The sequence below is a fragment of the Mucor velutinosus genome, assembly GCF_035048745.1.
Source record: "Mucor velutinosus strain NIH1002 chromosome Unknown tig00001544, whole genome shotgun sequence".
NCBI classification, from domain to species: Eukaryota; Fungi; Mucoromycota; class Mucoromycetes; order Mucorales; family Mucoraceae; genus Mucor; species Mucor velutinosus.
Genome location: NW_027041908.1, coordinates 104,824 through 121,073, shown reverse-complemented (window position 1 = coordinate 121,073; position 16,250 = coordinate 104,824). Strand labels below are relative to the sequence as shown.

Genomic DNA, 16,250 nt, shown 5'->3' with positions numbered 1-16,250 from the left:
TAAAAGGTTTGTAAAACAGACTGCGTCATTTTTAGATTTGAATCTGCTTTGCTATGGATACCATCTATTCAAGGTAACAGAAGCCATGTTGATTACAGTTGATCTCAGTTCTTCCAATATATGGTCTTCTAATGTCAAGATTAGAAAAATATTTGTTGCATTTAGCGTGTTTGTTGTCTCGTGCATCATGTATAGTAGTGTTTAAGATACAGTGATGGATTGTTTCGGTGCCTAGTTTTGTGTCACTACTTCATTGCGCTGGTATTTTTTAAATTGCATCCGTTTTGTATAAAAAAAAAAAAAAAAAAGCCATAAAGACCTACAGTAAAGAGCTCCCGTTTGTTCTTTATTTCGATGTTTTTCAGATCTCATCGAAAATTTATTCTGTACAATTTTGCTTGATTGTAACCTTTGTGTAATCATCTACTAAGCCGCATAAATTCATCATGTGAAAATGAACCATTTGCAAGGTTAGCAGATTAAATAACAATTGATCTGATGGCCATTCTCTTGGCAATGCTCTAGCCACACAAGTATAGCGCATCTGCAAATAGTAGCCACAGACATGACCAAGTATAGGTTCAGGCAATATCAGATGATGCTTTGTTATAAAGATTTAGATCCAAGCAAAATGTCAATTTTAAAGACAGGGTGCGAAATATCCTTTTCACAAACAATAAAATATATTTGCTAAGTATCTGGAATATAAAAATAAGCTTCTTTGGGATGAGATGATCCATGTCTACACTGGGATCAATAAGCTACCGACAGGGCCTCCTTTCCTAAACCTGTTGATTGTTTGTTGTAAATGATGCCAATCACTTGGCAACAGAATATCGACATAACACAAGAATCGAAACCCAAGATTTTACATGATGACTGGTGCGTATGAAACTCCAAAGACACCAAAAAGAATGCAGGTCGTGATATCTAACCAAATATGATCTGTTTGTACTTTTGTTTTAATACAACTATGGAATCAATGATGAGACCTACTGGGATGTAACACAACTAATATTATGGTAATACCTCAAAAAAAAACTTGGTTCATCAATTTTAGCTTAATTTTTATTACAATAAACCTCTTTTCTCACTGGATCCTCTTTTTTTTCTTCTTCTTGATTCTTCCTCACACTCCTTCGTTGTATAAGATAGTATTCTCTATATTCAAGTAGTTGAAAGAGAACCATCATGCAAAAGATCATCACATGGCTATTCATCTTGGCTGTGATTTTACAGCTAACATTGAATGTTGGAGCTCAAGTTGTTCTTCCTGACCCAACGACCACAACCACTGTACCTCCCGCTTCAACAACAGTAAAACCACCTGGTTCAACTACTATTCGCCCTAGTTCATCATCAGATCCTCTTCCAGCTTCGTCCACCACCATCTCAACATTAGCTCCTCCATCCAGCTCCTCAATCATTGTGCCTTCCTCTTCTTCTATTGTTCCCTCATCCTCAAGTTCAGTAGCGCCACCAAGCTCAAGCTCACAACCACCTTCTACCACCACGAGCTCATCCATTACTTCTAGTAGTACAGCTGCTACAAGCTCTTCTCCTACTCCCAGCGCATCAGCATCACCTACGCCTAGTAATAAAGAACCTCCGACCAACAATACACCACTTATTGTTGGCTGCGTTGTTGGTGGTGTGGGTAAGTACTAAACCTGTATTCATGTCAATGAATGCGTGTACTCACTGAACACTGTCCATTGCTAGTCGGTATTGCATTGATAGGTGGTATCTTGGCTTGTGTGAATCGTCGTGGTGGATGCACCAAGAGAAGAGACAACAAGAAATCAGACTTTGAAGATTACGGGTTGGGAGACTTCCCTCACCACAGAACTGCAGCTATGGCTGCTCCTGTGATTGCCAACAACACCAAACCTGTGTCACCTACTATCCCAAGATTGAATGATCAGGGTAATTACTACGCTGACGACGGCTATGGGGGACATTACGGTGGCGGATACGCAGACAACAACATGGACTATGGTATGCAACAGCAACATGGCGGCTACTACTATCCACAACAGCAACAGCAAGAATATTATGACGACGGCAACTATTACTACGATAATAACACATCAGCTACTGCTTATTCTTCAGTACCTCCCATGCAACAGCACAGTCCTGCTATGCACAACAATGTTATTCCTGGTGGACAACAAGGCTATGCGATGGGCAACGTTCCTCCTACACCAACACAGCACGATATTTATAAGCCGGATGACGTTGGATCTCCAATCAACAACACCAATGTTGGAAATGTACCTCACAATAGATAGACAGACTCCCCAAATGCATGGCAGATTTTCTCTGGGAATTGTATTCCCAGTGCAGCAGTAACTTTGTAGTTTATCAGTTTTTACTTGACTATTTCTTTCCTTAATCCACTAAATTATAATACTATACTAATCATCTTGAAAAGCACTCTGCTTGTTGCAGCTTCGAAATGTTCTTACATGCACGTTTGTTATACACTTTATATAGTGTGTGAAACCATGGTAGATCTATATTTGGAGTTTCCATCCTAAATTGAGTGAGCCAGTGCGCCCTGGTGTTCAGGAACCAGCGTTTGGCTCCATCTGATTGAACCATTTTGAATTAAGGTTGTCCAGCAAGGATGATGAGCTCAAATATATAAACTCTAATGGTCATACAAACATATACATGTCAAATTCGACATTGTTGGAAACACTTTTGTTTGTTGAAGCAATGCATGCCTGATTGACCATATCAACAGTTACACAGTTCGTGACTCTCGCACTGGGAAGAATGAATTGAGAATGTGCGCTCCAGCATAAATGGAACGCCTTTTTCACTTGTTGCAACAGCACACTGTTTAATGGTAAAATATGCAGTTTACACATGTCAAGTTTGCCTCATGCCGACACGGGCCATTTTATGTTAGACGCATCCATCGAGAACACCAGGAGCTGCCATCAGCCCAGAAAACGTGCTAGTGGTGCAAGATGATTTAGAAGCAGGTAGAAGCAATGGTGCGATTCGCGACTACTTTGAGCAATCGAGGTAAGGTAAACCAAACTATAGTAAACTTGACACATGATTTGACTCAACCATATATACTTGACCTGATATTCAGCCATCCTGTTGCGTCCTTCTTTTTCTTGGCATTTCGCTCAGGCGCACTGTTAACCTATCTGCTAGGCTCGCTCTTTTCAAACAATTTCACTCTGATATTCGTATTGGTGATTTTACTGTTGGCGTTTGATTTCTGGACGACAAAGAACATATCAGGCCGTTTGTTGGTGGGACTGCGATGGTGGAATGAAATACAGTCGGATGGATCCAACAAGTGGGTGTTTGAGAGTGCCAGTGTAAGTAAGCAAAGCGATGCTGGATGGTATGTGTTTTTTAATGAATTTGTGGACAGCCAGATCGAAAACCAAACAATGCAGATTCGCAATTGTTTTGGGTGGTTCTTTATGGCACGCCTCTTATTTGGGGTGTATTTGCATTCTCATGTGTTTTAACAATGAAGATATCTTGGCTCTTCATCGTTGCCATTGCAATTGCCATGAATGTTGCCAATGTGTATGGATTTTCGCAGTGTGACAAGGACGCAAAGCGTAGATGGACCACCAATCTAGTAGCTCAATCAGCTTTGGGATCTCTTGGGAGTGGTGCTACTGGTTTTGTGGGTAGAGTTGTAACATCTAGCATAGCAAGTTTTTTCAGTTCTCGTGGATAATGGATAATGGTGGTGGTAGTGGCGATACTATCGGAACATATATACAACATGAAACCAGGTCAAAAAAAAAAAAAGAAATTTTTAATACCATTCGACCTGGTTTTAGTTTGAATAAAACGTCTATAAGTTTATCAATCATCTAGGGCCTTTTGTAGCGATACCCTTTCTTCCTTGCTTGATCCCTGTTTGTCATGCATTTCATCCTGATCCTCCTTTTGTGTGGCTGTCCATGGATTTCTACAGTGAAAGCGGAATGCAATGGTGGAATTGACCTGTGCAATCGATCCTACAGCAATATCACACACCTGATTACACATGATTCCTACGCACTGACACCTAATATTGCTGCAACACAAGATTACAACATCATCAATCAACTGAATGATGGTGTTCGGGGAATTAAGCTCTCTGCTGTACCCTCGATTGGCAACCCAGAGGCAATTCACCTTTGCCATACATTCTGCACTGTGTTGGACGCAGGGCTGGTATCCGATACATTAAATAGCATTTCTCAATGGCTCAAGGAAAACCCAAAAGAAGTTGTAACAATCATGTGGAATAATCTTTACAATTTCAGGGCAACCCAGTTAGCAGCCGCCTATGAAGCGAGTGACATTATGCCCTTCATCTACTTGCACAACAACACTGCGTGGCCCACGCTGCAAGAGATGATTGACACCGACAAACGATTAGTCAATTTTGTGGATGCTGAAGCGGATACTGCTCAAGTGCCCTGGTAAATACAAATCTCTTCTCATTCAAGATGCAATGTAGCTAAATGCCTTTGTTAAACAGGTTGATGGATCAATTCTCACATGTCTTTGAGACGCCTTACGACAATGTCGATGCGGATTCGTTTAATTGCAACGTCGATAGAATTACAAAGGACGTTGAACCCCATAACATGATGTATGTCATGAATCATTTCATCTACAGTGTCATTGAAATGGGAGCTCTCAAGATTGAAATACCATTCAAGGAAAAGGCTGCATCAACAAATGCAAAAGAATCCATCGGCAAACATGCCTCGAACTGTACCTCTGTCTTTCAAAAAAAGCCAAGTTTTGTAGAGGTTGATTTTTATACCATAGGTGATGCCCTTTCCGTGGTCTCTGATTTAAATGGCGTACCACCTACTCCCTTGATCCGTAAACAGCCACTTCCACTGGTGGATGGTAACAACACACTGGCAATTAAGAAAAGCAACTTGTCACCAACAGATCATGTCCTTATTGACAACGTTTCCTCTAAAGGCGAAAAGCTGGTGCTTAGTCATCATTGGTGCCATCTGACATTGCTTATTGCCATGTACTTGATTAGATTTTAAATATTATTCCTTTTTGTCTAGTTATATCTATCTGATGATATATTTTGCACAAATGTTACATTTAAAGATTGTAGAGCATGATTTGGAGATATATATTCTTCTTCTTCTTAGCATAAAGATAACGATATCAGATCATTGTACTGAATGGAATGACCAACTGCTTTATAATTTGGTATTGCCATGTAAGATAAGATTGCTTGATGGATGAGACTCACTTGGAACAAAGGCCTGCCGCCGATGAAGCCAATTTCACAACAGCATGATTACAAAAAAGCATATCTGCCAAAGCAGCTGCTATTCTGTAAGGTGCTTAGAGCAGGTGCTGCTTTCAAACATTGGCAAATTGACTCGTTTTTTACACTCTCAAACAGAAATGCCTGCATGGTTGTGCTGCTACATTGGCTTATAAGTTTGAACAGTGCTCGATATTTGAGTCAATGAATAGAGTACACATCCATCCATCCATCCATACTTACATACTTACATAGTTTTACTTTTGATCTTCAGCTATATAATCAATTTCGACGATCGACTTATCTCAACCCCTCCTTCTCACATTTAATGGATCAAACTCTGTGGAATCATAACTTTAATCTATTTTGCTGTTTTACCGTACATATCTATAGTCGTTTTATCTCACAATGAGTGATTTCTATTATCAATTGCCTCGATTTAATGAGGGAAACGTTATACCTTGTTGCTATGTGCGCATCATTGAGATTTTATTGATTTTGGATATTAAATGTACTTGCAGCAGAATACTTTTGGGAGAAGCAAAAAAGCTTTGATTCCAATGCCTTGATAGTCTTTTTCTTCTTGATACTAATTCTTGTTTCTCGAACGGGTCGACTAGCAAGAGTAGAGGCGACATAGTCGGCATTGTCAGGGCAGTCAACGAATTCGTAATGCTGTTCGTCACCATGTCTATCAGCAATTTGGGCTCGACAAGGAGATATGTGGGGAATATCTTTGGGTTGTCAAATCTACCAGGCATAGGAGTGCAACAAGCATTATGTAAATCATATGCCATAGCAGCCTTGGATTCAGCAATAGACGAAAAGTCGAAGCTGGTAAAAATAGGCAGTGCGCACAATGATTTTAGAGAGCTCCTCGACGATACAATACCCAGCATTCTTAGCCAGCTGGAAACTAGCGCGGTAAACATCTTTCAAAAAGACATAGGTTCTCAAAACAGGAGCAGCAGGCAACACATCTTGATTAGCCTTGATTGCAGGAGAAGAGGCAGCAGCAGCGACAGAGGCAGCAGAAAGAAAAACGGCAGAGCAGACTTGATTGATAGTGGCACCAGCAAAAGAGACAACCTTTTTCTTGATGAAATTGAAAACCATTGTAGATTGAATACAGAGAGTGAAAGAAAGAAAGACAATAACGAGCTTCTATTGAAAGCAGATATCCTTTTATACTTTTTTTTTGACAGGGATTGAAATTCACTGATGGTATGTATATTTAGCTGATCGAGGACATGCCATGGATGAATATGTAAGAATAACCTCTATATGACACAATTGGACGGGGCGAAGGGCACTGCTAGGACACAATTTATGTCCTCAGGTTATTAAGGCACAACCTAACTCAACTTGTCGCTTTTTGGTGGCAATAAAATGTTGCAGGACACAATTGCATTCTATTGTAAACTGGTATGTGTGACCAATTTAAGAACAGAACAAGCTTTCATCCAAACATTAGCATAAAAGGTGATTTTTGTCAAGACCTACCCTACTATGTTCAATAATGTTGATTTGGTGCCTGAAGAAAGCTGCGAGATCTCTTGAAGTTAAAAAAAAGAGGCATGCACTATTCAATAATCATGAAATGTGCCTCGTGTAAATGTTCAGGCAAGCAAAATACATGAGCCTTGTCAATATTTAATAGCCATCACCAAGTACTGTGCTTATGGAATCAAGTACCATACTCTGTAACAAGGTATCATATGAAATCTGAGCTGTGGTAGAATGATATACACAATAATACATTGCCTATACGGTATTCCGCTATATGTCCAATCTCAGAGATGGTAATGTTATCTTCATCAATGCCAGCTTGATCTTTAGTACTTTGCATACACATCTCAAGATTGATTTGGAGATCAAAGTGCATTGCACAACAGAACACAGCATAATAGGGCATAGCATTGATCAACGAGCTCCCTAGTATACTGGTAGCATAATAGCCAAACAGCTCGAAGAGCAATAATTCTTACAATACATAAAAGTGTAGTAGCTACACGATTTCAATATAGACAATATTGAATTTTGGTAATTTCAATATGAGAAGGTATCAAAATCACCAAATTAAGTACCAGTATACGCAGATACAAAAACTTTTTGAACGACAGCATAGATGTCCTGACCAAATCAACAATACATCAGCTCTAAATATAACATTGCATGTTGCCAATTCATCTTCCTTTTTTTCTTTTACACCCAAACATTGTCTTTATCAATATGGCAAAGAGAGTACATTCTGATGGTAATCTCTTGAATAGTGCTTGAACAATATCAAAGAAACTAACATGCACCTCTTTCATAACATATCAGACGCAGAGTTAGAGTCAAAGAAACTCTCTACAGTCCGTAGTAAGTTTGAATCATATGAGATGCAAAACTACGGATAACTTACATGTCAATTGAAAGATACAAAGGCAATATTTGACATTGCATGCACATCACCTACTATGTTGGAAGCAAGCACCGATCTAGCCTTCTATGATACTATGATTTCGGCTAATACCAACTGGAGTGTTTGTGGATTTAAAGAAAGTCTGCAATATACCATCAAGTTTTTACGGAAAAGTGGTATTTGCGTAAATTAGGACGGCCCAGACTTGTGTAGTATCATGAACGATGTCCTTGAACATGATGTGCGCATTGGAACCAAACAACACTCGCACCAGGTATCTCCAAAAGGATTATTGCTGCTGTATTGCTTTGCCGAGTACTTCAATTGTACTGTGTTTCTGTTCTCGACAAGAAAGAAGCCAACAATCATCAAGCCTGTGGAAAGGGATGGTGCCACTAGAAAATTCGCAGCATTGTTATCTCATCAAATGCTGGCGAATCAAGTGCTGGTGGACCAAGTGCTGCTGAGCCGAAGGCTGGTGGATCAAGTGCTGGTAAATCAAGTACAGGTGAATCAAGTGGTGGTGAATCAAGTGCTGGTAAATCTAAGAACGATGAACCTGAAGATGATGATGACAAACCCACTGGATCAGAAGCAGGTGGTGCTGGAGCTGATGGTGCTGGAGCTGGTGAGGCAACTGGTGGAGCGATGATTGATCCAACCATAGAGCTTCGAAGTGTATCTCATTCTCTGAAGGCCATAATTCATCCTCGTTTTGATTACGGAGTCTTTCTTGGAGTGATTACGGATTTCCAAGCTAATTGCCACTCATGCATTCGCGGCTTGTCGAAGGCTGTTGGCATGCTGGTCGATTTGGTCTTGGCTGGTCAACATGCGACACAGAAAAAGATGTCTTTCTTTGACATCAAAGCTGTTGATTTATTTGATTGCGGTTTGAGCAAGAGTGTCAAGCCCATTGCAATTATTGACGACATCAGTGCCAGTGTTCAGGAATTATTCGTTTCTAGTGGCTTCTGGAAAATCTTATCATTTTGTATTGGACGAAAAAACGAGGACAAAACAAAGATCCCGTATGTATATACAAGGGCATTTGACGGTAATGCATGAGGCGCTAACTCTTCAATCCATGTAGCCTTCTCACAAGAATTCAAGAAGACTTGGAACGCACTGATTACGTCGACTTTACAACACGATCTGCCCTGCAAGAGGCATGTATAATATATCACACAAACTTCTCAAACATTTACTCCAAAAGGAACTGCCAAACGGTGCTGAAGACAGTGATCAACTTGGTGATCAAGGTCAACTTGTGTCGACAGCGCATTTTTGGAAAGAAGAAGAAAAAGAAAACATATAAACGCAAGCAGAGAAAACGACCAAAGCCGCAGTCAGAACAAGCAAAGAAGAAGCAAGCAATGGAAAAGCTTTTTTTGGCTTTTGGACTGTGATCATCGTGTGGATCAATGCATTGACAAGCAATTACGCATCATCTTTTCAAACAACTAGAAGAAGCCAGAATCAAAGGAACCTGCTGCTGCCACAACTACTGGTGCACCATCTCCAGTTTCCCGTAAAGGCAAATTGCGCTTGTCAGCAACATCTTCACCGCAACCATTGTCTACTACGGATGCTGAGCAAGCTATTGAGTTGCTTGATAGTGACGGCGGTGATTTGGAAAGTGTCATGGATGATGAACTACAAGAGGAAGAGGAAAATCGTGATTTGGCAGCCAAGGAGATCAATGCTTTGACGTCTATATCCGTGATGCTTTGCCAATCCCCCCTCCATCAAAGGTGATATTTCCTCTGAATACATCAAGAAGCAGTTGTACCCCGATAAGAGAGACTCTATTCCAGCTAGTGCTATCGATTGCTGCTGCACGATCATCAATGCCATTAAATCTCTTGTTCCTAAGGAAGATTTTCCCCCTCCATACAAGTGGTTTGGTTTGTTTCAGTTGTGCAATATTCTTGTTACTTTCCACCCTGGCATTACAAGGAAGAACGCGAAAAGTTTCTTTCCAACTATAGAGGACACGCCGAGTCAAAAAATGGCAATTGCGCTCAATCCCGTAACCTTGTACTTATTATTCAGCAAACAGTACCACATTTACCAAAAGGACAAATCTGCATTCACCTCTAACTCAATGATCAAATCAATTGAAACAAAGGAGGATATCTTTTCAAATTTTTTTGACGTGCCCAAGATCAAGAAAATTCTGAAAGAACAAAAGCTCGACTTCAAGCATTATATCAAATTCAAAGACCAATACAATGTTCATCTGGTGGGTTCAAGAGTGAAAAAACACAATAATGGCTCCAATGGCTCCAAATCGGGTGAGGATAGGTCGAATGCCTCCGAGTCTAGTGTAAACAGGTCGAGTGCCTCCAAGTCTGATGTGGACAAGGTGAAAAAACTCTCCAGTGATATCAAAGAAACAAAGAAGCAGTTGTCATCACTGTCAAGGCAGCTTTCAAAATTGCAACGACATCGCATGGACTGCGGCAATGAATCGCACTCTTGGGAGAAGAAGCACAACAACATGAACTTTGAGTTATGCAAAAAGTTGAAGGATGCTAGAAGTGATTACGATGAATTGTACATGAAAGTGTCAAGCTTGAAATCATCGATAAAGCGAATGTCCAGTGAGATGTACATGTTGAACAAAAGGATCCACGGTCAACAAGTACATCAAGCGGCTGCTGATGCCATACCAAAGCCATTGGCTGTTGACAGTAACACTATCGTTCAAGGCACTGACCCTGGTGTGGTGACCACCGCCAGTAGTGTATGGTGCTCTTCTCTCACTGTTTTTGAGTCGATCAATCGGTTTCAAATGCTGCAAGATTATTCTGACACTGCAACCTCTCTTGGAAACGAAGAAACATTCGTCAATTATGAAATGACAGCCAACAAAGTCGATAATGCTGTCCTCTCCAACAGGCGAAAGAAGAGGAAGAAGTCGTCAGTCAAGAAGCTACTAAAAGGAAGGGCAACTGGACGAATCCGCTTGAAGAAACTTCACCAACATTTGGTAGCCAGTGAAGCCAGATCTGCTGCAACCATGTCCACCTTCAACAAGCCAAAGATGGTTTCCTTCATAGGAAACTGGCATCGCAATACTCAGTACCTCCATGGCCACAGCACTCGAAGTATGAAGCCGTACATGTCAACGCTGTCCACAAGAAGTACAGTCAGATTGGTGGACGAATACAATTTTACAAAAATTTGCTGCTCTTGTTTCAAGGAGACACAGAAACAACTGGTGGGTGATGAGGATAATAGAATGAAGAGGAACCTCGGTGCCGTCACATACTTTAACCCTGAGTGTCCAAAAAGGCTGGCTAAACAAACTACTATGAATCGTGATGAGCAAGGAGCGAGTAACATTGCCCTCATTGGTTTGTCGGCACTGGTCTCACTTAACAACAAGGTGTTGCCTCCTTTCAGTCGAGTTCAAAATCCTGATAAGTAAGTTGGCCTTTTCACTGGGATCTATCAGCAGATTTTTTGACCTCTTGCATTTTTTATAGGTACGTCTTATCCCCCACTTATTCACATGTCTTTGCACGCCAGACTGGCAATGTGAGGACACCCGCTTAGTCGGTGAATTATTGCAATAAAACCAATTGTTGGATAATAACCACATACTTCTTTTGGCTCTGGTATAACATTGAGAAAAGTGGATTTTGAAAAATTGATGCTAGCGTTGCCTTCCAACACTTGGATATGTACAAAACATAGCGAAATCTGGATGTTTTCAAGTCGTGGTTTCCCGTGTTAGTAGTTGAAACAGGCCGCCAAAACAGTACCAAACGATTGCACTTGCTTACTGATACCATTGCTCAACGTTTTTGGGATCAAAAAAAGGTCAAAAATCGACCTCAAACCGTGAGGTACCCCTCATGGATAACATTAAGAAATCAAACAATCGCGCTTTTGACCTCCATAGTGAAGGCTGTCATAGTGAAGAAACTTCTGTCGATAAAAGGCAACGCCTGAAACCACTTTTGTGGGGCCTTTACATGCAAAATTTCAACATTATTCGCTGAAAACCTGATTTCATATTCTTTAGAATTGCTCATTAAGTTTATTCAAAACGTTTATCAGAATTAACACCATCAAAGGCGCCTTAAATAGTACACCAGGGAAGAATTAGGAAGTAAAGGAAACTTAGTGCAAGTTACATAATCGAATTGGATAAAATAGATGTATTGAGTCAATTTTGAACAGATTTATTCCATTTCAATTAGTTTCAAAACTCTCAATATAGATAAGTTGGTATGTGTTTGCCATTGCACTTCTTGCTAGCATCGCGAAACTTGTTGTTAAAGCCTATGTCGGGCCTGAATGAACTATTTTCGTCGTTAAAGATACACACAGTATGTCCACCTACAGCCTTGTAGACTACCTTACTTGCTCATATTCTTTTAGAGACCGATTTTTTCTTTAGACTCTGCTATAGACAACCTTTCTTCCTGGGCACTTTCTGTAGCTAGTCTTTAACCTCTTTTGGGGGGGCCAATTTTCTCTGTGAAATTTTTTGGCACATGTATACTACCAAAATATTAATTGAACTTGTCTTCTTCAGTATAGCTCAACGTTCATACGCAACAAAAGTACTCACCATATTGATGATTTTCAACTTGAGCTCACGGTTATTTGACCAATGATGTATTGGTTGCTTGAATATATGGTTTCTGTCTGTAATAATGGCGGTAAATTTGATATTCTGGGGGTGCCGTTGACGTTATTGTTTGCGATTCATCAAGACATTGGCTGCATCTGTGCTTATAATGAACCTTTGTAATGAAATTCATCACAGATTAAATCATTATAGGTTTAGCGAGCCGAAAGAGTTTTGTATCCATGGTATAACTGAATCATACAACTGAAAGCTTAGAATGGGTTTGTTGAAATTAATAAGCTAATGAAAAGAGAAATAAATGTACATGAAGCTACCAACGCTTGTTTGCGGTGATAAGCCATTTGAAAAAAATGATGACATGTAAGAATGTGGATCTATCACAATCAGTTTTAAACTTTAGTAATTAAACGCATTTTTTCTCTTTCTCCATTCAGCTAACTCAAGCTGTATCATCATTTAATCTATCAATGTACGCTAACTCAGCAGAAAATATGTGACGAATGAAGCCCTAAGCAAAGTATGGCCTAGTTAATACCATTTGAAATGGCCACACTAACCTTTTTTACCATCATCCAAAATAGACTTCGGTAAGAATATCCTGTCAAAGTTATTGCAAGATTTCAAATTGTACGGTTTTGCAGTTAGATGTGAAAAAATTCACAAGTTGCAAGGTTACTATGATAAATTTGATATACAGCATGTGCCATTTAGAGGCATAAATGGCAACCGAGACGTTCAAAAATCGATAGAAGGGTAGATCTTGGTAGCCAAGACATTCCTCCATGGCATGCACGCTGGAAAATGTGTATTACACAACGATCACAATACAAGAAACAACCATGCTGAAAACCTGGTAGTGATGAATCAAGGGGATGCTCAAAAAATATTGAACGAGAGGCGCGAACATAAGCTCAGGACGTCCTCTACTTCCAATGTTCAAAAGGCATCAGGAAGGTATACCTTTCTACACCGGACAAAGTAGAGGAATTCAAGACTTAAAACCATACTCGTGGATTGACAAATTCATTATATGTGAATGCAAGGAGATGTTTGCAAAGAACGCTTGGAAACACACCAAAAGAGCTGCTGTTTTTATAGAATCAAAGACAAGCCTGATAAGTCAAACAAGGCGTTTCTTCATTTGAGCAGTGGCACTCTTTTTAAGAGAATATGCAGAATGCAATGAGTAGGTTCCCCTAAAGTCTGACACTAACAAGGATTATACGGACAGGGAAACCAACAAAAAAGGAGAGATCAGGATCAAGAGAACTACAAGCTACACACAACCTACAATGAACGCTACGAATACCTTTCATGCAAATGTATCAAGCCTGGCGAAGCCACTCATGAACTAGCACACAAACTATCCCTGCCTCATCAAGACAGTGTCAACCCAGAAAAGCTAGTTACAGACTATCATGTTAATGAAGATAACATACCAAAGGTACTAAGGATAGCAACAGCCATTGCAAGGAACCTGCGAGTGCCAGCAATCCCGCTCGTAATAGGGTCTAATTGTGTAATATGGGCGATTTACAGCACTAATAGCTATCACTTGAATATGTTTAATAAAGTTACACTTTTATACAAAACATATATAATAGATGGCTCACTTAACCAAGCATTTGATACATTAAGCTACACTTCAAAGAATCTCAATATATGCGATTGGTACAGACGTCACTATGGAAGAGTTAGACACAGAATAGCACCTCATCGTTAGTGACATTCTCAATTTTGCCGAAATCTTCTCCAATTTGTATCTATTTATTAGCAGTGAGCTATACGGCGCTGAATACAGAAGCACTGTAAAATTTGACGCAGATCCAATTGAGCAATATTCGTGAAGAAGGGGCATATTGACTTGTATACAATACGTAAACATAGCAGTGCAGCGAAAGACAAATGCGTTGGTATAAATGATAAGTTACATATACTTTGCTTGAACTCTGATGATAAAGTAGCAAAACGTATTTCCAATCAAGATGGATGAATCTCAAAAAAAAGTCCAATCCACTTTATAGGTATAAGATCCGTCAATAAATATTCAACCTTGCAAGCCCTAACATTATAATTTATAAAAAGCGAGGTCGATCATTCCTTACTTTCACGTCGCAAATAGCAGTAGATCGAAGTTGCAGTATTTTCTCTTTCTTTTTTCAAAAACCAATATTCTACTGGTAATGTAGATCTGATATCACTTTAAATAAACTAATTCATCTTCAAGAAAACATGCGGCTTGAGCAAAAAAAAAGCTGTTTGCTCTAGCATTACAAAGAAACGCAAAAGCGCCTCTGCCTTTCTTTTTTTGAGAACTGTCAGGTAACATACATGATTTAACAATCGTTCCGATGAGGAAAAAAAACAAGGCTACAAACACCTCAAAATAAAATTATTGTAAAAATTCCCCAACGGGGAGTCGAACCCCGGCCGTATCGGTGAAAGCGATAAATCCTAGCCGTTGGACCATTGAGGAGGAGATACTATCGACTCTACGCGTGTAGATATCAGCAGTATTTATACTTTTTCGGAAAAACCTCTTGCCATTCAGCCGCATTTTTAGCCGCTTAATCACCCCAACCATATCAATCTTTCGCTTTTCCGAATGCCAGGTTCGCCGATCCCGCCGAATCTAAATCCTGCTCCACCGAGTTCTACCGGTGCAGCACAATCCATCGAGGCACCATCCTCCGATTGGACTTCCACTATGACCGCCTCTGGATCTGCCTCAGCTCCTGTCAATGCATCCACCTCCACCTCCAATAAGCGCCGCCGCGATTCAATGCAGCAAGACATTGCCGGCCGTGATTATTACAATAACTTGAAGCAATCAGAGTTGATTGATCTGGTAGTCAAGCTCCAAGAACAGAATCTGATTCTCACCCGTTTACTGGAACGATCCACCCTTACTACTGCTACCAATACTTCTGCTGCCTCAACCAATCGTTTGAATTTTACTCCAAATGTCAACTTCACACGTACCAAATCTGGATCTGCTGCATCTCGTTATGCATCGGAAAAGGATTTCCCAACCTTGAATTCAGGTACCAAAAAGGGATCTGCCAATGCCAAATCTACTGCCAACACTGCCACCACTACTGCCAACTCCAAGAAGAGCTCTGGTTCTAAAAAGAAAACTTCCAAGAAGTCTTCTTCTAAAGCCAAAGTCCCTTCTGATGCTGCTGAAGCCAAGAAATGGGCTTTACGTCTATTTTCTACTCCTACTACTGCTGACACAACTGATGGTGATGATATGCAAATGTCTTCCTCCTCTAATACTGCCACTTCAACTCTGCCTCCTCCTGGTTATACTTGTGTCTACCTTCCTTGTAGCCACAAAACCAAGCACGCCGATCTTCGCACTCGTTTAGAGTTGCTCAAAATCAACCTCAAACGTGTATATGCCATCCAACGTCCTGCCAAGCATGTTGTCTCTCTTCTGGTACACTCCCACTATGCTGCTGAAATCCTTAAGATCTGTGAAAAGGACGAACTTCATCCCATCACTGATTTCAATCCTATCTCTGGTAAAAATCTGGGTGATCCCCATCTTTTGAAGACTCTTAATGCTCAACAACTGGATGATAAAGCTAAGGCCATCTACTACAACCGCATGCTCCAAGCTGCTACTCAACTTCGTGAATCCCGTATGGGTCTGGCCATCCTCAAGTTCTTCAATGCTCTTGACAGTGCTGATAATCACTTTATCCCGCCTGTCATTATTGATGAGTTCATCAAGCTGAAGCCTGATTGCGTTCGCAAAATCGGTGCTGCCAACACTGCTCGCTCTGTTCTCAAAGGCTTTGATGCCTCCAACTTGTTTGCCTCTCTTACTACCTCCACCAACAATGCCGATGCCAGCATTTCTCAACCTGGTTCAAATCCTCCACCTCTGACTGCTGCTAGTAACGCTGGCTCCAGCCCCATGGATACGAATCAATGATTGTAGACTCACA

General features: G+C 40.4%; 6 protein-coding genes and 1 non-coding gene across 7 annotated transcripts; 5 read left to right on the top strand and 2 right to left on the bottom strand.

The window, feature by feature from the left end:
* Window positions 1–1,191: 1,191 nt before the first annotated feature.
* On the top strand, window positions 1,192–2,291 carry ATC70_005355 (uncharacterized protein; the record flags this gene model as incomplete). Its single annotated transcript, XM_064824649.1, has 2 exons — window positions 1,192–1,657; window positions 1,723–2,291. The coding sequence occupies 2 exons, from the start codon at window positions 1,192–1,194 to the stop codon at window positions 2,289–2,291; spliced, it is 1,035 nt and encodes a 344-aa protein (XP_064680026.1).
* A 560-nt stretch (window positions 2,292–2,851) lies between these two features.
* ATC70_005354 (uncharacterized protein) lies at window positions 2,852–3,718 on the top strand (the record flags this gene model as incomplete). Its single annotated transcript, XM_064824648.1, has 4 exons — window positions 2,852–2,854; window positions 2,918–3,036; window positions 3,110–3,344; window positions 3,401–3,718. 4 exons carry the CDS (start codon window positions 2,852–2,854, stop codon window positions 3,716–3,718), a joined length of 675 nt encoding a protein of 224 aa, XP_064680025.1.
* A 191-nt stretch (window positions 3,719–3,909) lies between these two features.
* On the top strand, window positions 3,910–5,045 carry ATC70_005353 (uncharacterized protein; the record flags this gene model as incomplete). Its single annotated transcript, XM_064824647.1, has 2 exons — window positions 3,910–4,454; window positions 4,514–5,045. The coding sequence occupies 2 exons, from the start codon at window positions 3,910–3,912 to the stop codon at window positions 5,043–5,045; spliced, it is 1,077 nt and encodes a 358-aa protein (XP_064680024.1).
* Window positions 5,046–6,088: 1,043 nt separating this feature from the next.
* Window positions 6,089–6,394, bottom strand: rps27_3 (40S ribosomal protein S27; the record flags this gene model as incomplete). The annotated part of the gene is made up of 1 exon (XM_064824646.1): window positions 6,089–6,394. The coding sequence occupies one exon, from the start codon at window positions 6,392–6,394 to the stop codon at window positions 6,089–6,091; it is 306 nt and encodes a 101-aa protein (XP_064680023.1).
* Window positions 6,395–7,740: 1,346 nt separating this feature from the next.
* On the top strand, window positions 7,741–11,121 carry rps27_2 (40S ribosomal protein S27; the record flags this gene model as incomplete). Its single annotated transcript, XM_064824645.1, has 5 exons — window positions 7,741–7,869; window positions 8,085–8,716; window positions 8,779–8,947; window positions 9,153–9,439; window positions 9,507–11,121. The coding sequence occupies 5 exons, from the start codon at window positions 7,741–7,743 to the stop codon at window positions 11,119–11,121; spliced, it is 2,832 nt and encodes a 943-aa protein (XP_064680022.1).
* Window positions 11,122–14,698: 3,577 nt separating this feature from the next.
* On the bottom strand, window positions 14,699–14,770 carry ATC70_005350. The gene has a single exon. It is a non-coding gene; the product is annotated as a tRNA-Glu (tRNA).
* Window positions 14,771–14,899: 129 nt separating this feature from the next.
* bem46_1 (bem46 protein, variant) lies at window positions 14,900–16,237 on the top strand (the record flags this gene model as incomplete). The annotated part of the gene is made up of 1 exon (XM_064824644.1): window positions 14,900–16,237. One exon carries the CDS (start codon window positions 14,900–14,902, stop codon window positions 16,235–16,237), a length of 1,338 nt encoding a protein of 445 aa, XP_064680021.1.
* Window positions 16,238–16,250: the final 13 nt, after the last annotated feature.